Source organism: Cyprinodon variegatus, unplaced genomic scaffold, assembly GCF_000732505.1.
Source record: "Cyprinodon variegatus isolate N-32 unplaced genomic scaffold, C_variegatus-1.0 Scaffold1148, whole genome shotgun sequence".
Lineage (NCBI taxonomy): Eukaryota > Metazoa > Chordata > Actinopteri > Cyprinodontiformes > Cyprinodontidae > Cyprinodon > Cyprinodon variegatus.
Genome location: NW_015151601.1, coordinates 94,057 through 119,056, shown reverse-complemented (window position 1 = coordinate 119,056; position 25,000 = coordinate 94,057). Strand labels below are relative to the sequence as shown.

The 25,000-nt window shown below is 36.7% G+C and overlaps 1 protein-coding gene across 1 annotated transcript in view; it reads left to right on the top strand.

Moving 5' to 3' along the window:
• Positions 1-2,791: 2,791 nt before the first annotated feature.
• LOC107101759 (collagen alpha-1(XXVIII) chain-like) overlaps positions 2,792-25,000 on the top strand; it is a 24,628-nt gene continuing 2,419 nt past the window's right edge. The window contains exons 1-33 of the mRNA XM_015400802.1: positions 2,792-2,842; positions 3,126-3,348; positions 5,848-6,413; positions 8,088-8,108; positions 8,191-8,241; positions 8,659-8,712; positions 8,797-8,841; positions 8,921-8,947; positions 9,027-9,071; positions 9,153-9,197; positions 11,213-11,266; positions 12,629-12,697; positions 13,020-13,088; positions 13,766-13,834; positions 15,102-15,170; positions 15,313-15,381; positions 16,952-17,020; positions 17,515-17,583; positions 17,968-18,039; positions 18,150-18,218; positions 18,298-18,369; positions 18,533-18,601; positions 18,688-18,756; positions 18,839-18,907; positions 18,992-19,060; positions 19,221-19,289; positions 19,615-19,683; positions 19,822-19,890; positions 19,987-20,067; positions 20,197-20,232; positions 20,749-20,785; positions 20,899-21,453; positions 24,252-24,439. Of these exons, the coding sequence (XP_015256288.1) occupies positions 3,180-3,348; positions 5,848-6,413; positions 8,088-8,108; positions 8,191-8,241; positions 8,659-8,712; positions 8,797-8,841; positions 8,921-8,947; positions 9,027-9,071; positions 9,153-9,197; positions 11,213-11,266; positions 12,629-12,697; positions 13,020-13,088; positions 13,766-13,834; positions 15,102-15,170; positions 15,313-15,381; positions 16,952-17,020; positions 17,515-17,583; positions 17,968-18,039; positions 18,150-18,218; positions 18,298-18,369; positions 18,533-18,601; positions 18,688-18,756; positions 18,839-18,907; positions 18,992-19,060; positions 19,221-19,289; positions 19,615-19,683; positions 19,822-19,890; positions 19,987-20,067; positions 20,197-20,232; positions 20,749-20,785; positions 20,899-21,453; positions 24,252-24,439 (3,153 nt within the window). The 5' untranslated portion in view covers positions 2,792-2,842; positions 3,126-3,179. The remainder of the gene's footprint in view (positions 2,843-3,125; positions 3,349-5,847; positions 6,414-8,087; positions 8,109-8,190; positions 8,242-8,658; positions 8,713-8,796; positions 8,842-8,920; positions 8,948-9,026; positions 9,072-9,152; positions 9,198-11,212; positions 11,267-12,628; positions 12,698-13,019; positions 13,089-13,765; positions 13,835-15,101; positions 15,171-15,312; positions 15,382-16,951; positions 17,021-17,514; positions 17,584-17,967; positions 18,040-18,149; positions 18,219-18,297; positions 18,370-18,532; positions 18,602-18,687; positions 18,757-18,838; positions 18,908-18,991; positions 19,061-19,220; positions 19,290-19,614; positions 19,684-19,821; positions 19,891-19,986; positions 20,068-20,196; positions 20,233-20,748; positions 20,786-20,898; positions 21,454-24,251; positions 24,440-25,000) is intronic.

The following is a 25,000-nucleotide window of genomic DNA, read 5'->3' as shown; positions in this document are numbered from 1 at the left end:
ATGAAGTAAAACAGCGAATTCATGAATATTTACTAATGTAACGGTTCTCCTCTCTTTCTCAGATGCGAAGTGTTTTACCACTAGAGGGCGCCGCAGGCAGAAAAAAAATGTAGAAATAAAATAATCCGAATACCTATTATTATTATTATTATTATTATTATTATTATTATTATTATTATTATTATTATTATTATTATTAGAGGTGTTGCATTGTAACATTTTTAGGGCCCTGTGTTACAGTGTTAGTTTTAATGGTTTATTACAAACATGCAAATACATGTAGAAATAGCAGAGGTAGAATTATTGTCCTGTGTTTATCCAAAAAATAAAATTAATCTCTAGTGTGATTCAAATTTTTATCCAATGACTAACTATAGGTACTTCATTAGTGGGAATAACCTTTCTCACAAACTGTGTATTGTTGAAGAGTTTAATAAATAAAAAAAACTGATTACCACCATTGCCTGGGTGCTGATCCTTGGATTGATTTTCCTCTCTTTCACTATCTTGCTGGCCAGCACTGGGATTACAATTTGCTGCCAACCACAAACCATCCTCAAAGATGGTGGAATTTGTATTATTTTAATAATGTTTTGTTCTGTACCCTTTGAGACTCCAGAAAACATCTGATGCAGACTTATAGTCTTTTCCTGACAAGACACATGTGTCAGTTCCAATCTAGATAAAACCTAATGATTATCTAAAAATAACTTTAAGTTGAATGTACTGGGGTTGTTAATGAATTTGTTGTTAAATTAAAACCTAGAAATAGTAACTGGTTTTACAGAATCTTAACATAAATATCTAAGTACACCTTCTCATTTCCATTTTACTTATTTATCCATATACATGTTTAACATTAAAAATTGTCAGCCCACATCCTTTGTCCAAAGTTAGAAAGCAAAAATTAACTAATCTAATAAATTCAAACCACGTTTGTATTTCATTTAGACAAAAGACAGATATCTTTATCTTTTTTCAGTGCTATTCTAATTGAACCATTCCTAAATATTCCATATACAGTAGATAAAAGAAAGCTGTTTGTCTCTTCCGTTACCTTAAAATAGCCCAGGTTATTTAACAAAGTATGTTTGTACTCAAGCAATAGTAAAAGGTAGACATCCACAGAATTACTCTTTTATTTGCAAAAGTCTTTAAATGGCTGTTAAGTTAGGAAATCACGACCAATTGACCAATAGCTTGTGGAAAAACATGGAGTTGGAGGTACAGGGAATTAGATATGTGGTTCTGAGTTTGGCTGCAGAGTGGGACAGCTGCAGGTGTTTAAATCCATGCCTGCAGTCTTTCTTCATGGAGTTTGCATGAACTATTTGCAAATGCATGGTTTCTCGATGGATGCTTGATACTTGTAGTAAATAGTAGATATCCAAGTGTATCTGATGCATTGTTGGTTAAAACAGGTTGGATTAAGTGAAGGTAATTAAGGAATGTAATGCCAAAACCCAGAGTAGTGTTACTTCAAACTAGTGTTTATCAACTAGAGATTAAAAAATAATCAAGTAAAGCTTTAGCTGCTGTTTTTTCTTTTACCAAAAATGTTATTAAAGTAAATTTGACTGATTAATTGTAACTAGTTACTATTACATCTCTCATTTCGATTCATCATCTACATCTGTAAATTATTTACTACCAACGCAGATAATTAAACTAATCAACTAAATGCAAACATCAGCACCAATATAAATTCTGATTTTCTTCAAAAGCATTAAAAAAAAAAAAAAAAAAAGAATCCAGAACAGAAATTTTGAGACAGTTGCCTACAAACAGAATTACAAAATTTAAAGAAGTAAATCCCAAACATCATATCTTGTTGGTTCCAATTAGCTTTGTGTNGTATGTATGTATGTATGTATGTATGTATGTATGTATGTATGTATGTATGTATGTATGTATGTATGTATGTATGTATGTATGTATATGTATGTAAAGCCAAAACCCAGAGTAGTGTTACTTCAAACTAATATTTATAAACTAGAGATTAAAAAGTACAGCAAGTAAAGCTTTTGCTGCTGTTTTTTTTCTTTTTGTTTTCCCAAAAATGTTATTAAAGTAAATTTAACTGATTAATTGTAACTAGTTACTACTATATCTCTCATTTGGATTCATCATCTACATCTGTAAATTATTTGCTACCAACGCAGATAATTAAACTAATCAACTAAATGCAAACATCAGCACCAATATAAATTCTGTTTTTCTTTAACAGCTTAAAAAAAAAAATCCAGAACAGAAACTTTGAGACAGTTCCCTACACACAGGATTACAAATTTTTAAGAAGTAAATCCCAAACATCATATCTTGTTGGTTCCAATTAGCTTTGTGTTTGTTGAACACCAAAGAATCAGAGATATTTTCCACAAAAAACTGATTTGATGTTCATATTATTTTAACTAGGAACACAAGACTTGTTAAAGCATAAGAATTAGTTTTTTTCAGTACAATAACAACAAAAATGTGTCCATATGTGTTCTCCTCCTCGTTGATATTAATTATGTTGGATCTTTGGTCTCATTACCTCTTTCACAAAAGTGTAATGGTTACATAATACAGATGGAAGTAGCACTCACACTTTAGATATGGTTAAATGTAATATAATTTGATTTTATCAATTGATATTTGCTACTTAAATAGCAAAGCCCAACCTGACAGTATCTCGACCAAAATGAAAATGCTGGCAGTAAGCCACAACGTATCAGCTCGTCTGCCGCTCCTCTGATCATCTCAGCCGGGTTTATAAAGATCCGATCCTGCAGGGAGAGCGAAATGCCTCCTAAAGAGCCTCTGCTGAATGGACAAGAGTAACCGACCATAACTAAATGAGGTAAAATAACCTTCCAGTCCATCTAAAATATTTTGTAATTTTGTTTAAACTTTTTTTTTTTTTTAGTTATTTAGAGACATATACAGTTTATATACTGCAGTCATGGACTTTAAAAGATTGTATTTATATTTCCAGTGTTTGAAGACTGAAGTAAACTCTGGTCTTTGAAATTTGAGTTATCTACATGAAGTTTTATAAAACTTTTACTACCTTAATCACCTTGTTGAATTATTGTATAGATTTTTGTAAGGATTCTTTGATTTTGCTCTCGTTTTGTGTTTAGGGAACTTCTTTTCCGTAAGAATCTCTCCACCTGCTGCAACAGCTCAGTGTGAAAATGTTCCTGCACAGAAGCCTAATCAGAGGACTGGCGCTTTGGCTTCTGGTGTTAGCGCTCACACAGGATGCCTCAGGCAAGAGGAAAAAGGAGGCACACAGGAAAAACTACAAACTGCGTGATGATGGAGGGAATGGTGTTATTTTTGACAGAACTACACAAGCTAAAGGTGAGAGCTTTTTATTCCGTTATTGTCAGATCACTGAGGGTATATTTTATAACAAGAGTGGTGACTGATGAGTTCAAGTGATGCACAGCTTTTAAAATGTATTATTCTTTTTTTTTATTTTTTTTATACCTATTGTTTATTTTTTACTAAATGAACCAATGTTTACCAATTTACCAATGTTTTACATTTATAGCTTCTAACTAGACAACAAAGCAAAAAATAATTCTGGACAAAAATATTCCAGTTACTGCACTATCTTAACAAATAGACATGAACCATCAGGATATGGATTTCATGACTCCCAGGTAAACATACTATAACTTTTAAATAAATCCTTTATGTTCTTTAAACTGTCAGACAGGAGCCCACATGGATCAGACTTGTTTTTCTTGCTCTTCCCTTTTAGGTCAGGTCAACATTTTGAACTCTTTGTTAAAACTAATGGGAGCTGTTTGTACAAAGCACATGTGATCTGCAACAGTGTCCTGTCTTGGGTTGCAGAAGAGCTAATTTTTTTGAAAGGAGTTTAATTTGTAGCATCTCGCACACTCAAAATGTACGGAAAACCTAAACCCAGTTGTGCAGACCAGGTGAACAGAGCCCAGAAAATAATTGTTGGATCGTTGTGATTTGAAACTGGAAACAAAAACAAGTGGTCACAATCACTGAAATATTTCACCCAAATTCCTAGATTTGAGTACATTTATTACATAACCATTTCCCGTTCACTTTCTGTAAATAATTTCAACTTAAAACTAATAAACAAACCTTACATGATCTATATTCATTTGTATAATAAAACATACTCATTTGAAATACATAATCATCAGGTTTATGTGTTTAGTATGAATAAAGTATGCTTTCCCCAATAAAATACTAATGAGTCTATTTATTTCAAATACATAAAGTTTATTGTTTGAACTACTTAAAGGTAGGCTGATTATTATGCAATTCAAACAAATAAACTTAATGAATTTAAAATAAATCCACTTATTGGTATTCGTTTTTAGTATAAGTAAAAGTAAAAGTATACTTTATTAATCCTAGATCTATAAACCTGACATTTATGTATATATTTTAAATAAATAATCTATATTACATTAATAAATATGCATTATATAAGGTTTATCAAATAGTTTTGTCTTAAATGTATTTCTAAAAAAGTGGGTGGTAATTTATAATGTAATAAAATTATATAAATCTTCAAATTTGGGTGAAATATATTAAACATGGAAGTAATGCTAACCTAAAAACAACGGTGGGAACTGCAAGGAGAAGGTAAGAAACATCCCTTGGGAATGTCAGAAACGAAAAACTCAAATTAATTCAGTTTCAGTCTCCAATTCACAACACGAAATCTTCAGGCACTTTACATTCAAATCACTGAACAAAATAAATTGGGTTAACATTTTCTGTTTAAAGAAACCCAGCTGATTTCATGTGGTGACAAAAGACATTCGCTTTCTTTGTGTTGCTAACTCTGCAACAATCCCTCACACAAAGCATGCATGCAGCAACAGTGGAGAGGAAAAACTCTGTTTAACAGTAGAAACCTCCAGCAGAACCAGGCTCAGACTGAGCTGCCCTCTGCTGAGGCCACATGGGATTCAAGGAGACAGAATCAGGAAGTACTGATCTATACAGTAAATACTTTCTATGTTAGAAACAGTAAACTAACTCCTCAGCTGGGTCTGTCTAGGAAAGAAGCAGTAAAGCAGATGAGCTCTCAGCTGGTTTTCATGTCAAAAAGGATAAAAAAAGAGCACATACCATTTGGCACAGCAAAAAGCTGACGATTAGAAAATGATGCAAGTACCTTTTTACAAAATATGTCTTTTAATCAAAACCACTATTCAAGTCCACCATACTTTTATTTGGGCTGGTCTTTGGCACCAAATAGGTCCATGAAACACAAAAGGCAAATTTAGTTCACTAATAATCTTTATTGCCTGCTCTGCATTACCCTTTAAGCTTTAAAGATTGACCGAAACAACTTTTTTTTGCCTTTTTAATCTTGTTCCTGCCAACTCCCCTCAATCCAATCCTCTAGAACTGATAGTGGAGGCCCAGAGAAGTTTGGCAGATCTGAAAATGTGGCAGCTAGCAGATAAACCAACAGCAAGGAACATGGTATCAGTGGCAGCAATGTTGTAGTACACTGCAAGATGCTCTAGATTGTTTCTTCAACATGACATGATCTGAAAAAGTTGTTCTAGAGCAAGCTTTCATTTGCATGAATTTAAGGCCATGCCATCAATGTGAAGACTTTCCATACGCATGAAGCAGAATCTTAGAAGGGAAATACCCTGAAAACACGTCTTTGTCTGAGGAGTTGTAAGATAGTAGAAGTATCATGAATGTCTCAGGATCAAAGGATGTTTTCTTAACTTGCTTGTGTTCTGGTCACCCTTTAAAAGGTTGTGTAGCTGAGCAAGGTCTTAGAAATAGCCATTATTATAATTAATGTGCTTTACCATCTGTCATTTGCTTTACTTACAGGAACTAAATGTTCTCTGGAAGTGGTTTTCATTCTGGACAGCTCCGAGAGTGCAACCGCTGAGCTATTTACAGAGGAGAAGATGTTTGTGTTGAGATTTAGCACAGCGCTGTCCATGCTCCAGGTGAAAGGCTTTTCGCTGAAGATTCGACTGGCTGCACTTCAGTACAGCAGCTTTGTTTCCATAGAGCAGCGGTTTACCAACTGGAAAGACCTGGACTCATTCCAGAGCAAAGTTAACTCCATGAGCTACATTGGACAAGGAACCTTCACCACTTATGCCATTAAGAACGCTACACAGATGCTGCTGGAAGAAACATCGAAGGATGCAGTTAGGATTGCAGTGCTCATGACTGATGGAGTTGATCATCCCCGTAACCCTAAAGTGATACCCGCTGCTAGAGATGCCAAAAGCTATGGGATCAAGGTCTTCACTATAGGGTTGTCCAATGTCGCCATGCAGGGAGAGAGTAAGGAGAAGCTCCAGGCCATCGCAAGCATATCTCCTGGACGGTTTTTTCATTATCTTGAGGACCCTCAACTTGAGCAGAAACTGATCAGAGAGATGGTGAGTGCTGAGGTCAGGTAAACATGGTACCTACCTGTGAGATGCATGTTTCTTAACACATATTATTGTTTTCAAACAATAATTAATACATTTTCTTTACTTAAGGAGATTTGGGAAGTGGTGGCCTATAGTTAGAGGAGAATTGAGAGGAATTTTTGTTCTATGAAAGGCTGCAAGACCCTTATTTAAACCCCACGACCTGCCAATAAGTGCCCCTCAGCAAGACCCCCAATTGCTCCCCAGTGCCAGATTTCATTTTTTCTTAAAATAAGTGCATTTATTCTTAAATTAAGGAGGTAAGTGAGACATATTGCCAATGTAACAAGACAATTAACATTTAAAATAAGAAAAAAAACAACTGCATTGTCTAATTTCGGGTACATATTTTCTAATTATCTTATTTTAAGAGTAAAACTACTCATTTCATTGGCAAATACTCCCATTGCCTTACTCAAATTAAGGGTAAATACACTTAATTTAAGAAATGTTGACTTATTTCTAGATCGCTTTTTACAGTGCACTCCCTAAGGAGACGGGTTAATGCCCATTGCGGAACAATTAATTGGCTTTAATTATTTCCAAATGCTCCAAGACATTAAACAACTTAACCCTCCGTGAATAATCTCAGCTGGAGATTTGCGTAACATTTTTTTTTTCAAGTCAGTAGACACTAAAGCAGATTATACTGTATTGATTCATTCACCCTTTTATGCACACATTTACTCTCTGATGATGTCCAGCTACATTATAGCCAAAGCTGCCATGGGGCACACAGACAGAAGCGAGGAGAAGAAGGAGGAACTAGACAAAGTGTATAAAATATTTCCTGCCTGCATGGAAAAACACAGTTCAGGACACTTTACAGTAATGTTAAGTTATGTATATGTGCCAGCAAGACAATGTCCTCTGTGAACCAATATAAAGCTTTCATAATTCCATAAAAGTTTTTAAAAAAAAATCCACTAGAATTGGTTTCCAAGGTTTGAAGACTTTTCGCTTCCCCTCCAGGAAGCTTTCTCAATTCAAATGTCTGGATCTGCAGTGAGTTTCAGTCTTTATAGATACAAGGCCTTGTATCGCTTGGAAACATGCAAATGGGAACCGATGAATGGTTCGTTTGGTTCCATTGTTAGGCTGTAATATCTGAAACCTGTCTATGATTCTGAAGGTCGGTCATTAAGGGGGGGTGTCGTTAAAAGGTGGGATTGTTTCATTTAATACCTGTCTAATGTGAAACCTGTCTATGATTGTTAAGTGTCGGTTGTTAAGGAGGTATTGTTCACTGCCTAAGGAGGGGAGGTACTTTGTTCCTCTGTGATGGGGGGTGTGATGATATCTGGAAGGGATCATCTCTACAATTCAGTTATAGAGATGATCCCTTCCAGATATCACCACACCCCCTATCACAGAGGAACAAAATGATAGGGGGATCTTACTTCCAATTTTTAAAACTCATGTAGCAGTTTCTCACATAACAATGTATTTATATTTCACTATTTAGTTTCATAAACAGTGGCAATGTAGGATCTATGGCTTTATTTGTACACCTGAGGAGAGATTTGAAAAATAATATAAATAATAGAATGCACAAAGGTATCATAATTCCCAGTTGATGAACATAAATAACACTGTATGAAACCATTTTTAAGAGATTTTGTTTTGCTTTCCTTGCAGGGGGCTGTAGCACTTGAAGAAGTGAGTTTGGACCGATTTAAACATTTCTTACTTTCCTAAATCTCCTCTATGGAAACTTCCCTAACTGTTATTCCATTCTCAGTGCCCACCGTGTGTCTGTGAAAAAGGAGAGAGAGGTGTTCCAGGCCTTTCTGTGAGTTTGTTTTCATTTGATTACCAACATATGTTCCTGTTGTTAACCAAGAATGTTGAATGCAAAATTGAAATGAATAACCTTTATTTTAAAAAATACATGTAGAAGAAAACACAAATATCTGATAATTGTGAAAGAGCAATTCTTCTTTCTGTTTGGCTATTTTAAATGATGAGAACCCAGCTTTAAATTACAATGTCATCCAATTTTCTTTATACTTGGTGAATATTGCAACTTCAGGGTAGTTGATTTTGTTTTGTAAAGTGATTTTAAAGAGCAAACTTTTGCATTAAAATAACATTAAAATAGTGTTTTATAAATATTTTAATGCATTGGAATAACCCCCTATAAGTATCAATGGAGAATGTGTTTGTTCTGCTTCTTCATTCTTTATTTTTATGCTTATTCTGAGAGCAGGGAAGGAAAGGAGACCCAGGTGATGAAGGACCACCTGGTCTGAAAGGACAGAAGGTTTAGTATGTTTATAATGAAGTGTTTTCAAATGTTTCAGTGTTTTTTACTATGTAACTAAAGGCCATGTGGGTCGGTTTTAAGGGTGAGCCTGGGTTAAATGGTCAACCTGGAAGTGACGGTTCGCAGGTAAAAATATGTTTCTTCTTTATTTGTTCAGTTTCTGATTTACATCATGATGGATGACTTATGACAATACTCTTCACAGGGACTTCCAGGTTTTAAGGGCAACAAGGTAACTGAAGGTTAAACAGATTTATTTATTTGATAATGTGATTTTCCAAAAACATTTAGGAGCTGCGTCTATCTTGCAGGGAAATAAAGGAGACTGTGGTCCTCCTGGAGAAAAGGGTGAAGCTGTATGGTTCAAGTTTATTTGATTATTTTCAGGAACCTCATACACATTGTGGCTTTGTAGTGAATTTGGTCTTATTTTGCAGGGACGTGAGGGACTTCCAGGCCTGCCGGGATTGAAAGGAGAGAAGGTAGAGCTATAAGGAGTTTTAAGCCTGATTAACTTCACTATACATTTTATTTTGTCCAATGGTAAAATGCAAAAAATCACCTGATACTTGGTCTGCCACAACAACAGGTTTAAGTTGCTAAGACATTAGCAACATTTTTTTCCCTCATATATCTGTTACATATCCTAAACAGAACTTAGTAGGTTGATTAATCAGTTTGGTTGGTTCTTTTTTTTCTGTTAAAAGGTCAGTATGTTTTAAGAGATCATCGAAAAAAGGCTAAAGCCCTTAAGAGCAGAGTCTTGTTTTATATTCCCCTCAGTTCCAAAGGCCAAATGTTTCTATAGTTTCTTCTTAGGATCAATTTTGTCATTCAGTTCTTTGGAAGTATGGTTTTGGATTTTCAATTGGTTTTAGAGCCAGATCTGTGGCATATAACTGGACTTTTTGATGTAAAACTCAAACTTGACCTGCTCATGTTGATTTGAAATAATCAACTCTTGTTTCTGTCCTGCAGTGTGGTGGAAGAAGCAGTTAGCAATCTTGCCTCACAGCAAGAAGGTTTCGGGTTTGAGTCTTGGGCTTTAAAGAGGGCCGTTCTGTGTGGGGTTTGCATGTTATCTCCGTCTTTGCGTAGGTTTTCCTCTGGGTGTTCTGATTTCCCCTACCTCTAAACATATGATCGGGTCGGCCATTAATGGAGGTGCACTTAGTCGCAACGGCTCAGGAAAACCCATTATAATATGCAAAATGTCATTGTATACCCTATGTGTAAACCTGTTTGAGGCTGAGCTCGTACAATATGTTGACCACTGGAGTCAGAACTGGCAGAGCAAACGATAAAAATCATTGGACAAGAGATAATTCATTTAAAGTGTGGAGTGTCCAATTAATTTGCTTATTTCATCCTTTAAAGGGATCCAGCTTTTTCTGTAGCTGAGTGAGACAGACAAGAAGTACTAATGAAAGGATATTATGATGCAGTATAGTTGCCGTTCTAGAGCCAGTCCCTTGACCCAATGCTTATTTACAACTGTCCAAAGCCCAGCTCACCACAACACCGGTACCAAATACATAGTCTGTGGCGATTCACCAGCAATCATATAGTATACTAACATTCAGCCTAATCCAGTCTGTTTTCTGAATCTAGAAAATGTGTCGCCTGGCCCAGAGTGAGGTCCCTTGTAAAAGATCACATACGTTCTGACCTCAGACTGACCGACTCACTCCTATCCCACCTTTATTGCCAACCACCTGACTGACATTCAGTAGGGTTGGATTTGATTTAGAGGATTGTTCTGCAAGCTACCACAATCTCCATTACAAGCACAATACAGTCCTTGGGTATTTTACGAGTCAGTTTAGGTCATCTTTGTGGTTTAAGGATGTCTTTAAACTTACTGCTAGTTTTTCTACAAATGTTCCTTTCACAGTGTTGAGGCCTTTGGAATGAAGTCTAGTAAACAGTTTAATGAAAAAAATATGTTTTAATGTCAAAATAAATTCCGGTTTCTTCTCTTTTCTTTTACACATACTTAATGTGTAGTCTGCTACCATGCAGCCATATTAAAACAAAAACATCAGGATTTGGTCTCATTAGACAGTTTGTTATCAATCCGTTCAACCTGAAAAATGTTACTCCTGCCTGGACAAATGGAATGTGAGTACTGGATTATAGGTAATCCTGACACCAAAGCTATGACCCCAGGCTTGCAGGATGTTATTCTTTTGCAGGATCAAACTTTGTGCAGTGAGATTAGTTGAAGGATTCTGTCATTTTTTCCCCAATGCTATTGGCAAAGAGTCAGTCTAGCTCTGTTATTTGATGAGCATGGTCTGAGAATCAGTTGGAATGAAAACTATACCAGTTGATGTTAGTTGGAGACCAAACTCCCAATTCCAAACTCATTCAAGAAATCATTTAATTTTTCATATCAAGTAGCCAACACAAAAAAATAACTTGCAAGAACGTTCTTGATGATGCTAAAGAATGTTCCCACACTGGACTGACATTTTTTCTTTTGTTTATTTTGCAGGGTTTAATAGGACCAGTAGGAGACATGGGTCCTGAGGGCCCAGCAGGACCTAAAGTAAGACTTTAAGATACTTAAGATTCAGTGATTAAGGTTACTCTCCTTTTTGGACATATATATGTATATTTTTTTGTAACAATTAAAAAGATGAAAGAATGAAGATAAAACATAGAGCAGGTGAAATAAGTATTGAACACACCATTTTTCTCAGTAAAAATATTTCTAGAGTTGCTATTGACATGGCATTTTCACCAGATGTTGGTAACAACCCATCCAATCAGCACATACAAAGAAATCAAGCCATAGATGTCCAGAAATTAAGTTATGTGTAATAAAGTGAAATGGCTGTTGTGCCAGGTTACCAGAAGATAATGAGTATATTTAATAACTAGAACTGCAAAGTTAGTTAATTAATAGGTTATTCAAATCAAGGGTAAAATTAGTTCTTATTATCAGTTGAATGATTATAACTGTAACTAAACTACAATGAGGCTGAAAGACACGTTAGATTAGCTTGCCCCAGGGGTTCTGGGTAGTGAGTATTAGCATTCATTTAAAACTTTAACCATCAGCACTTGAATCAGAAAACTTATTTCAAATAAAAACACCAACACGACTATCTATTCTACCTAGTTCACCCAATCAGAGCACTTATTAAGCATCAGATGGAAAGGAGGGGGAAGGGTGCAGTTACTGTTTTTGGTTCGGTGGAGTGAAGGCCTTTGGCCCGGTCCGGTTTCTTTGGTCTAGTCAGTTCGTCCAACAGCAATTGCGCAATTGCTATAAGAATATTACAACTCAAATCTCAGTGACACTGGTAAATATAAACTTTAATACCTTAAAGTTCCCATGTATATTTATGATAAACATTGTTTTGAATTGTTTTCACATTTGGAAGAGATGGGTTAACAAACTTTTTTGCATGAGGAAAATGTAATTTTGCGTATAATGTTTTTTTTTTTATTTGAAACATGGTTTTAAAGGTCTTCTCACACTTTTGTGAGAGAAGTAGTAAATAGAAAATAAATGGAAAAATTCTAAATTTGGAAAATTTTCTATCAAATGTTAAACATTCAAATCTTTAAAATATTAAGTCTATCCAAGCTCCCTTATATAACTATTATTTTTAATGGCATATGAGTTTTCACATGATTGGAGTTATTACATATGTAAAAAATGTTCAGAGCTGGTACCTAAACAGCTTTTTCAAAGTTTGTATTTTAAATCTCTTGACACAGATTTGATTCTAGAGACATAGAGAAAGTTTGTAATTTTTTCTATATTCTTATATTTTCAGTATCGAAATGGTGCTGGTTAGGTTTAACAGTAATGCTGCTTGCAGGTGATTACTGGTTGCCGTGTTATGTAGCATTTTGCCATCCCTGTCTGTTTATCTTCATGCAACATTGCAAACCTCAGGGGGACAGAGGTCCCGTTGGTGAACGTGGACCACCAGGAGACTTTGGGATTGGACGTCCAGGACCTAAGGTGACATCTTTATTGAAATCCTTATTCTATCTATACTTCTTAGATTTTTTTTTTTTAAATACTGTACATGAAAGTATAAATCATGTGTCAACCTGTTTTTCTACTTTCATTACGAAGTATAATAAGAATGACACTTCAGTTTTCACTGTCCATTTTGAGGTTCCCTGCAATGATTTTTTGAGTCACTTAAAAATATGAAATAACATTTTAACTTCAAGGTAAAATAAACTGTAATCCTGCTTCTTTCAATAAGTTGTGCTTTATAAAATGTATGGATTTAATGTGAAATTGAATGGGGCCTGATGCAGTTGCCTGCTTACAGGGGGAAAGGGGCTTTGAAGGAAGACCAGGTCCAATGGGTCCAACTGGGAAAGGAGACATTGGACCACCTGTAAGAATGAATATACTGACCGAATCAGAAACATTTAATTAAATAAATATGTTTGCATTTTCTGAGCAGTAACACTGAATTGTCAGACATGTCTTGTAATGCTTTACAGCGTGCAATGATTCAGTGTTTTCAGATCCAGAACTTTTAAAATAATCTTATAACATCAAGTCTTTTTAGGCTTTTGGTACATTGACGGGCTACTAGTAGCAAAAAGCGTAGTGATCCAACTTTGTGGATTTTTTTTTTTGCTTAATTCCATGTTCTATGTCAACACAGAAGAGCCTCAAAGCTAAATTTAGGATCATCTTCATATCTGAATGATTCATTTGTCAAAATGTATAGATTGAAGGTTCATCCATTTTATTTTAGGATATGTGCAGAACTTAATGGTAAATGCCCGCCAGCTTAACAGACAATAAAATATTTCTGAAATAATATTTTCCTGACCAAAACAAATTAGCAAAAAAAGCAGTCTGAACAAACTCATAACATTTATAAAGCTAAAACACTGTTGGTTAAGGCATCTTTAAGAGAAAACAAGAAAGTTTGAATCATTAAAAGGAGAAAACAGAAATAGAAGGGATGACTTTCCCACAACATTATGAATAAATCCTTTTCAAAATCAAATCAGTTTGATAAACAAATGTTTTCATCAAGAGTATTTTTTTTTTCTCTAGGGTCCACCAGGACCAACTGGACCCCAAGGAAAGCCTGGACCCCAAGGAGAAGGATTTCCAGGACCAAAGGTGAGCAATTCCTTGAATAAAACCCTTTTGTGAATATATGTCCATCTTTCATATTTATGGATAAAAAACATTTGGGCACAAGTTTTAATTTACTATTCCACTGAAACTTTTGAGTATCTTTTTTGAACGCCTGAGAAGTGAAATTAAACACTTTTAAAGTGCCTGAAGTGTCTGAGTTGGAACAACATTCCAGCAGTTGTAATTTAGCTCTTATCAGGGGTGAATTCAAAGTAAACACTACACACAAATGTCAATCATTCACCCTTTTGTTTACACACTGACGACAAGCCATATTGTAACCACAGCTGCCATGGGGCACACTGACGGAAAATGAAATTAAGTTTCAGAACAAGTTACTGCTTCCTTCACCACTGTCACCCACAGAGAAAAATGTTAGTGTTAAAAACCACAATAAACTGAGTTTCTGAAAGACAACCATTACTCCCAATTAACCATAGTTGCTGTTAGAGCATGTCTTTAAGAGAGAGTTGAGGTCTTTTCACAGAGCTAGCTGCTCCCCCAGGGAAAATGGGAGCTTAAACCAGCCATGGATTTTAAGTACCTTTGCTGTGTAAAGCCAATGTCGTCATTTGTTAGAAAAACCTCGTCATTTGATGCTGAGAGTTGCCCCGCTCTTCATGGAAACTTCTAACAGATAGATTGGAATTCTATGAGTAATTTCACTGAACATGTTTACTGATTCACCCATCCATCCATCCATCCATCCATCCATCCATCCATCCATCCATCCATCCATCCATCCATCCATCCATCCATCCATCCATCCATCATCCATACAGCTTATTCCCTTATGGGGTCGCGGGGGGACTGTAACCTATCCCAGTATTCAATGACCGAGAGGCAGGGTACACCCTGGACGGTCCGCCAATCCATCGCAGGGCCACACAGAGACACTCAAAGACAACCATGAATTAACATGCAGGTTTTAGGACTGGGGTGTGTGTGTGTGTGTGTGTGTGTGTGTGTGTGTGTGTGTGAAGAACCTGGAGAAAACCCACGCAGACACTGGGAGAACAAGCTTAAATCATACTAATGCTAAATTTATAGTCCTGTTCGATGATGCAGTCAAATAGTCCTTGTAAAAAGTCCACCGAAATTTGACTAAAGTTTCTGCTGATAATATAACAACTGACCAATAAAAAAAGGCTTTTTAGCTAATTTTCTTTTTTTTTCCCGCAACATAATTATAATCAAAAGTATACATGTTTATAACTTGGAGACTGTTATTTACTGTAATTTAATGCAGGGTGACCGAGGATTTGATGGTCCACGAGGAAACCGCGGGCCTCCTGGTGTTGGGATCAAAGGTGATAAGGTAAAGACATAATATATATATATATATATAGCCTCCTGGTGTTGGGATCAAAGGTGATAAGGTAAAGACATAATATATATATATATATGTTTTTGTTCATGTTACTGTTATATAGCTTAGAAACAACTCTTATTGATTTCAGGGTAATCATGGACTTCCAGGACTCCAAGGTCCAGTTGGTGATCCTGGAATTGGACTTCCAGGGGAAAAGGTATAAAGATATCTTTTTACTTAAAGTTCTGGTTTACAAACATAGTGATACTTAACTTTGTCTATTCAATGGTTATCCTGTATGTATAGTGTTGCAACTTCAGCAATTTAGTTCACTAATTGTTAACAGTTCACAAAATGTCAACATACATTATTCAAAATCATTTTTTTTTCTTTTCTATCCATCTGTGTCCTATTAAAGTGTTTATGTAATGCAGTTTTGAACTGCGTATAATTTTTTTGCAACAATGCACTTGTCTTTTTAGTCCACATGTTGACTAAGTGAGAGAACTTCTTTATAGTGTGATGTCAAAGTTAATGTCCCTCAGTTTGACTATCATAAACAAATTTTAGAATTATTGTAGGAAAAACTTGAAGGTAAAAAAAAATACAAAATAATCTAATATGGAAAAGCTCAGACGGAAAAGGAAAAAGTGATGCAACAAAGAGTTTTTTTTTTTTTTTCCCAATACACAAATGACACACAAGAATGTAAATTAATGCGAGAAATTTAGTTTTCATTGCATCAAAGATCTTTTTATCTGGAAAAAAATCACCCTATAGATCATCAATAACATTCTTATATTTCTAAAACCAAAAAGCAGCCAAACTCACAATCTATGGTGGGTATTAATTGAATTGTGGCACTCATTACTGTCATGACACAGAACAGACGACCCAGTATCCAGGCAAGACAGACAGTGGGATCACTCAAAAAGTGTTTATTTAAAACTGTCTGATCTGAGTAACAGCAGCTAGGGCACCTAAGGGTGGAACCTCTGCAGGAGAGAAACACAGGTTAGTGACCATGATGATCTGACAGAGGATGATTATCCATGTGAGTCACTAACCTAGTTTTCAAGTTCAGTCCATGCCCAGAGAACGAGGTAGGATAAACAAGATGCGGCGGGCGCCATCCAGCATGTCCAAGATGCTTCAGCCCTGGAGAACATGCAGGAGTCCCAAGCCAGGTCAGGGAAAGAGATCAGAGTAGGAACAGCCAGGCTCAGTGGTCCAGGAGTCTGAAGCCAGATCAGCCAAAACGATTAAATGGGAACAGGCAGGGTCAGTGGTTGAGACTTAGAACAGGTCAGGAAAGCAGAAACATCAAGGAATTCTAAAAGCTAGCCACAGGCTAGAGAGAACAACAATGATCAGCCCGTGGTGACCAGATTCAAACACCCTAAATAGATGCAGGAATGAGTAATTAAGCCAGTCATCAGTGCCAATATCATGACAATCATCCTCCATAGCAAGCCATTCAATGCCCACAATAATTTACAGAACCATTTTTAACAGTTATCCGCCTACTTTGCTTGTTTCATTAAACTAATGACTAATTCAGGAGTATCTATTTCTATCTTTAAATACAAATGAGGGTCTTCTTTAGTTCTTTGGTTGTAAGTCTATTCTTTCGTGTGAATGTTGATGCCTTGTGACATTATTAGAAAATTTCTTTTAGAAAGCTTATTTAAAAATGATGTGCACTCAGAAATAATGGCCTTAAATGAAATACACAAAAATGTTTTCTTTACTTTTTCATGTATTTATCCAAATATTCTGCCTCTTAGGGAGTCCAGGGCCCAGTTGGGCTTCCAGGGTCTAGAGGACCTCCAGGAATTGGGATCATGGGGCCAAAAGTGAGGANGGACCTCCAGGAATTGGGATCATGGGGCCAAAAGTGAGGAAGCCCAGAGGATGCCCATCCGCGGATTATTCATTTTAGCTCTGTTCCTAAGTCTATCATTGTTACTTTTCCTGAAGCTAAAACAAATTTCTACAAACCCCAATCGATAAAGCACTTTTAGAGTAAATATATTGTTTTACATTTAGTTCAAGATTAGTTAGTTTAACCTATAGTAATTTAGATTATGGCACTGTGTACTTTTTTGATTGAGAACCTCCATTTAAATCCAAACTCTAATTTAAAGAGTATTTTCAAAATTAACTTTGTTTTCATAGAAACTAACAGCTTACATGTCTACCTTTCACAAACTGTATTTTTTATTTGGGACTCATTGTGTCCTTTATGTGAGCTAGTAAGGATTGTACCAACCAGGATACTACAGACTGTTACATCAGTTGTAGTCATGTAAAAGCGATACTTCACAGACTATGTGATGTTTATCTCCAGGGCGACCAAGGCTTCCCTGGTGCACCTGGAGCACCAGGGGAGAGAGGTGTGGGAGCACCGGGACCAAAGGTAGGGCCTTAATATGGGCACTAATGAGCTGCTCTCCATTTAATCCACAGTATTCAACAAGTTGACCGTTTTTTAAAATCCGTATGGCATAAAACAGAAAAACTTTTGTATTTATGGACTCTAAAAATCGATCTGTAGAGTCAATCAGCTGCTAGCCAAATCGCCCAGCAGAAATTTTATTATTTCGTTTTTGCCCACAACTACCGGTAAAATATTTTGGTAGTTTAAGCAAGAACAGGATTTCTTAGTTTAGAGGGAAAGTTCCCTTTGTTAACGTTTTTTTTTTTATTTTTATTTTTTTATATCAATGTGTTTGTAATTTGATATTTTGTACATGTTTGCACATAGAGTATTATTGTCAGTTTTTCTATTTCTTTTCTGCAGGGTGATTCTGGAGTTCCTGGTTTATCAGGGTTACCTGGTCCACCAGGGGAGGACGGAGTCCCGGGACAAAAGGTACCATCGAGCACTTTTCTCTGTGTGAGGATAGGTAAATAGGTAAATAATTCCCACTAATGTGTCAATTCTCCCTCTTTTGTTCTAAATTTTCATTAAAACAACAACAGGGTGATGTAGGCTTACCAGGACCCAGAGGACCTGATGGGATTCCTGGTCGAGGACTTCCTGGAGGGAAGGTAACAATTCATGAAAATTTGTAGGAAATCTAGAATGCTGTGAGATGGATGAGCTGAACAGTTTGATGTAACTTTGCAGGGAGACAAAGGGGACCGAGGGAGCAGAGGCCAATCAGGTCCAACGGGCCCAATGGGGCAAATGGGTCCAAAGGTATAGAATGTCCGAATAGAAAACTCCAAAATCTGTTAATGGTGTCACCTATTCATTAATTAGCTGTTTTAAACTTAAATATCATTCCTATCCTTGCCCTGAAATGAAAAAAATAATTTACTCCTTTATAAGATTTTCCTCTAATTAGTATTTCTGCCTTAAGGGGGAACCTGGAAATATTGGACTTCCAGGATCAATTGGGCCTCCAGGCAGGGGGATTCCAGGTGCCAAGGTGAGTGGGTGACGCTAACCCTAAAGATATCCTTACTTCAACCAAACAACAGTTTGTTTGTTTTTTTGTTTGTTTTTTTAACTCAGGGAGACCAAGGTCCACAGGGTCCAGCTGGAGCAGTTGGTGAGCCTGGGATTGGTTTACCTGGACCCAAGGTAAGACCCATTCAGGTTGTTAAAATCTGCAAAAAGGAATTTTAAAGTGAGCGCAGTTAAAACTTGTACTTTCCTTTTCTAGGGAGATCGAGGACCACCCGGTCCTGTCGGGCGACCAGGACTGAAAGGCGAAGGTTTCTTTGGACCCCCAGTGAGTACCAAACAACTGAAGAACCTTTTATTTAGCCAATTTGATCAATTAAGATCTGAATTGTGTCATTCTAAAAAAAAAAAGGGACTTCCGGGGCCTCCTGGTGTTCCAGGAGAGGCTGGACTGGATGGAATCGGTTTGCCTGGATCCAAGGTAAACATCTTAAAGTTGGAGAATGAGAGCATCTAAAATACATATAATACCACTTATCTACCATGGGAGTACAGATCATAGAAATATATAAAATGTTATGTTTAATAAAAATCCACAAATTCAATTTAAATGCTCTCTTACAAGTGCATTTGATTTGCAGGGGGACAGAGGGTTTCCAGGACCACCTGGTCCTGCTGGACCTCCAGGAATTGGTCTGATAGGTCCTAAGGTAATTGGTTGATTAGTTGTTTATAAAATGTAATATAAATCCCTTTATTGTCCCACAATGGTGAAATTCCCTCTCTGCATTAACCCATTCTCTTGGGGAGCAGCGAGCTCCCATTATATGGCCTGGGACTCTTTCTGCCTCTACAGAAAGAAAATGAGATAAACGTAGATCTTGATTCAGAAATATGTTTTATTATAGTGGAAACAAAAAAAAACAATATGTACAATGTTGCTAAAGGTGGAAAATGTTTGCACAATTGTTTTTTTTTTAAATGAATAAAAATTCCAATTAATGTCTCTAATTTAAAAAGTATTCTCCTCTCCAGGGTTCTCCAGGTCCAATTGGACCCCCTGGCCTACCGGGATTACCTGGAGAAGGTATAGAAGGACAGAAGGTACCAAATTTCTCCTGTGATTCATTCAAATATGTAACAAGCAGCTAAAATAATCATCATTTAGTCATTTTAATCATGACCAGATCCATCCTATAAGGTTATATAGTGGGAAAATAAAGGGTTTTTGTCTGTTTCCAGGGGGACCCTGGATTTCAGGGAATTCCTGGACCCAGAGGTCCTCCAGGACAAGGTCTGCAGGGAGACAAGGTGTTACTATTAATGCTGACAGATTCTTTAGAGTGAAAGTTTGGTTCTTTTAACCCTGACTAGAAGGTGACATCTGTATTAAATTTGCTCCTGCAGGGAGACAGAGGACTCAGAGGTGAGGCTGGGAAAAAAGGAGACAGAGGACTGCCAGGACAGCCAGGAGATATTGGCCCTGTGGTACTGCATTTTGTTTCCAGAGAATTTACCATGGGTGGATAATTAAGGACCACAGCATGTGATTTTAGTATTTAAGATTTTAAAAGTGATCATAGTTCTCTTTTTACATTACCTGTTTTTGAATAACAGGGCCGAATGGGACAGAAAGGAGAGCCGGGATTAACAGTAAGTGTAAAGATTCAGTAATAAAAGATCTTTAAAACTATCCAGTCCAAAGCTATTTGGTCCCTAAATCAACAAAGTAAATATATAGTTACAGTTAAGCCCCAAATTATGCCTATAAAACATATTTTCCTGGAAAACAACACAGGAAGATAGAAAAAATGTAAAATGTGTGTTTATTTTGAAATAAATAAAAAAAATAAGTCTCTAACATGTTATCAATTGGCGAGGTGAGGATTATTTGAACATTTGCCATCATCAATGGAGAAGAAACAACATTAATGGAATTGCAGCTGGAAACAATAATACATTAGGCTACTTCCTGTCCAACTTTTGCATGTTTCCGCAGGTATTTCGATCCTCAAATATTTACTGTTTTTATTATTTAACAATTCGTTAGTATTATTGGGTAGTACACTATTTGAAGTTATGTGCCTTATCAGAAACTTAAGCACCTTGTTGTAGAAGTTTGTTGCATCTCAAATAACAGTGTTTGTATCTTTGATCTTTTCTTTACAGAGGAGTGAGATCATAGAATTAATCAGGTCCATATGCAGTAAGTAGTTTGTAAATAGTCCATCTCATAAACAATCAGTAATGTTGAGATTTACTTGCTCTTGTTAATATAAACATCTCCACCTTCCTTTCTATTGTCTGCTTCTTCTTCAGACTGCAGCAAAGCCTGTCACCAAAAACCGCTAGAACTGGTGTTTGTGATCGACAGCTCAGAGAGCGTGGGCCCTCAGAACTTTAATGTGATCAAAGACTTTGTGAACTCGGTGGTGGACCGCACCACGGTCAGCCCCAATGCCACGCGGGTCGGCGTTGTCCTCTACAGCAACAGTAATTTAGTTGTGCTCAGCCTTGAGGAGGAAGCCACAGGAGATGAGGTCAAATCTGAAGTCCGTGCCATGACCTACCTGGGTGAGGGCACCTACACCGGCAGTGCTATTGAAAAAGCCTTCCAGGTGTTTGAGGCGGCACGGACAGATGTGAGGAAGGTGGCTATCATCATCACCGATGGACAGACCGATATGAGAGATGCTGTCAGCTTGGAGAGTGCTGTGACAAAGGCTAAAGACAGTAATGTTGAGATGTTTGTAATTGGAGTGGTGAACAATAGTGACTCCAACTCCAAGAAGTTCATTGAGGAGCTCAACTTCATTGCCTCAGATCCTGACAGCGATCACATGTTCCTGATCACAGACTTCGATAAGCTTCAAGGTGATAAGTCAATACTCTCATGACATCTTTCCAAAACCTTCACATTTAGCTACAGTTGAAAGCAGAGGTTACAATACACTATATAAAAATAAACATTTTCTCTTATTATCTATTAATCATTCTAAACCTTTCCTATTTAATCAGATCAGTTTACCAAAGTTATTTAAATCATAGTTTGACATTAAAGCCTAGATTGGGTTGTCATGGCACTGCAGGCTTTTAATATGCCTATCCACAAATTTGAGTTAAATAGCAGACATTAATTTGCTTCTTTTTTCTGCCTTTCTGTAAACATCAATGAAAATGATCGTAGAGAATTAAGGGACTTCACAAATCTGGTTTATCCTGCTTTACAATTTAAGGATGTCTAAGAAAGCCAAACACTCCTAGTTCCAAGTCCTAAGAATTAACAGGTGTTGGTGTTAAATGTGCACATTAACCCTAAAACAACAACTAAACACTTTGTGAAGATGCTAAGGCTCGTAAAAGAGTAAAACAATTTTCTCTTGACCAACATGGGCTAAATTTAAATGAGAAAGGGCAATTCATTCTAAAGCAATTCATTCTAAAGCAATTCATTCTAAAGCAACATTAAGTGCTTTACACTTGATACACAAGATGCACTAAAGGGCAAGATTTAAATTGTTTTGTGTCATGTTGACCATCCCAGTTTGGGTGGAAAAAAGGGTAAAGCTGAAAACCTGAGAACACAAGTTGTTGAATGTAGGTTGGCAACATGGTGCTATGGGGATGCTTTTCTGCAGGAGTGCTTGATACATTTTGCAAAATCCTTAAGAAAATAAGGGAAAAAGGTAGAAATAATAAATCAACATCTAAGAACATTAACCAGGAAATTACACCCTGGGTCCAAATAAGTAAAAAAAGGATTTTAACACAAAAAAAGAGAATGATGGTGATTGGCCTCCACAAAACATCGCAATTCAGAAGGATGTGTGGCTATAGAGGTGAAAAAAGTGTGTGAAAGTTATTCAAACATTAACCAAATGTGAATAATTTTGGTAATCCTGACTGTCTTCAGACTTCAGAGAGAAGGTATCATTTTGACACAAGATGGAGCTGAAGAGCATAAGTATCTGTGAAAATGAAGTTAGATAAGATATATATTTATATTGCCATTGTATCAAATTACAACCTGTAGCAGTGCAACAACGTTGGTCCAGTGACCGTCATGAGGTGCAGAAGAACTCTAATAAAACTATGTACAGAATAAAATTTCTGTGCATTCATAAAATAAAAATATAAATATGCATCTCTGTATGCATATGATGCACTTCAAAGATGACTGAAATTATAGCACTATTGTTCAAATTGTTCCTGAGTATATTAGATTGAAACCACATAACTTTTTATTGGAATAAAGTGGCCACTCACCCAAACACCTTTGGTGTGTACAGTCCCTGGGAAAGCTGTGATCGTTCCTGAGACAAGTTCTTAAGACGTCTTTTATGAAGAATGGCCATTGATCTTCTGGATGGTGTTGATGGTCCTTGCACTTTTGTATGCCATGGCACAGATTGTGCAGTCAGCACACTCTGAAGCAGTGGTAGAAGACACTCAGTAGCTCTTGCCTCAGGTAGTCTTCTGAGGATCCTCAGAAAGTGGAGATTTTGCTAGGTCTTCTGTATAATCTCTGTGGTTAAGAGTTCAATTTTAGGCCTGTATGTGCACACTTATGGAACTTGTGGCTGGACAACTCCTCTAGATAAACCCCAGTGATGGTGATGGACTAAAGGTCATTGAACTCCTCTATTTGAAGTCAATGACGCCCTCTTTGGTCTTAGCTGTGTTAGTGCACAAGTTGTTATTGACACACCACCACACCAGTATGTATGTTGCTGCATAACTGCATATGCGTTGCATATCACCCAACTATGATGGGTAGGTGTTACTATGCACAACAGACTCCCAGGTGAAATTTATGTGCACTGACCAGTCAGTTAGAGGCCTACTTGGCCAAGTAGCCAAGGCCCATGATGAGTTGGACAGTACGTCTTTCTCGCCCTCTTTCTATACTGTTGACAAAACACCAGTTTGTGTTATCAAAGCAGTACTGCAGCTGTTGTAATGCACCTTTGGGCATTGTTTTTACAATCTTTATGGGTTGGGGTCTCTACTTCTGATAGAGATTAAAGTGGAGATCAAGAGCAAAGACAGGATATCTTAGGTATCTGATTATGGTAAATAGATTGTTCTGTAGACTTATTAAGTGTTGCTGTTGATATGTGAAAAAACCTTGTTGTTAATAAGCTGCTGGAGCTGGGCAATGCTTTGTCCTTCATGGCCATACTAGCTTTAGCGTCCATTGATATTTACTTTAAACAGTGGTTAAGAATACAAAACAGACATAAAAAGTCCTCACAAGGGAAAAACGAGTAAAAAATTCCTTAAATTAAGTGTATTTACCATTAATTTGAGTAAGGCAATGGGAGTATTTTCCAATGGAATGAGTATTTTTACTCATAAGATAATTAGATAATATGCACTTGAAATAAGTCAATGCAATTGTGTTTTCTTATTTTAAGGGTAATTGTCTTGTTCCATTTGCAAAATGTCTCTCTTACCTCCTTAATCCAAGAACAAATGCACTTATTTTAAGAAAAAAATACTTATCTAGATTCTGATTTTTTTCCAGTACACATTTTCTATTTTTTGAGAGTATATAAATATAAAGCTTCTGTGCATTTGTCAGATTCAGAGAATTTTTGTGTGGAAACTTGCCTACTGTTTAAAATCCCACAGAACTCTACATTCACTGTTGTGATATTCTGGTTCTGCAGCTCTAGAAATGAGACTCCTGCCTTGCGTCTTTGAAGAGGGAAAGGCTGTGTTGTTTGACCCAGTAACAATCAGCAAGATACTTCTTCCTGGGCTCCCAGAAGACATCAGTAACAATGATAAACTTCCATTTTGGGTGGATGGAGACACTCTACCCTTCCCAGGAGAGTTCAGGAGTGTTCAAATAGTGGTGAGAGACAGACACATTTTCTTAACATTTATTATGACAATCCAACAAATGTAAAATCAACCAAATCAATGCTAATGTCTTTCCTATTTGAAAAGGTTTTAATAACAGCTATAATCTCTGAAGAAGCACACTAACAGATTCCCCTTTTTTGGATGCAGTAACACTTAGAATCAAGCAGATCATGAGGCATACTCACTGATCTCTATTTATTCACTGGATTGCTGATTAGCCGTTAGTAGTCACCAGCCGCCATATTGGTTCTCTGTAGTTGGACCTGTAAACAATACATGCGCTACAGCATCGAACCATGAGGATGCTTAAAGGAAAATTCCGTTTTTTAACACTTTTAGCCCATTTTCTGTAGTGTCCAGGATGAAATCGAATGATCGACACCAAAATTTTAACAATTGGTCCTGTCTCTGCTATTTGGCTCATGCAGAATCCCCCCCTGGCTGCTTCAGAATGGCTTCCATAGTGCATGTCCGATAATGTCCTTAAAACAACCTTAAACGTTCTTTTTTTAACATATGCTACTCACCGGGTCGTCAGCGCTGTTCAATG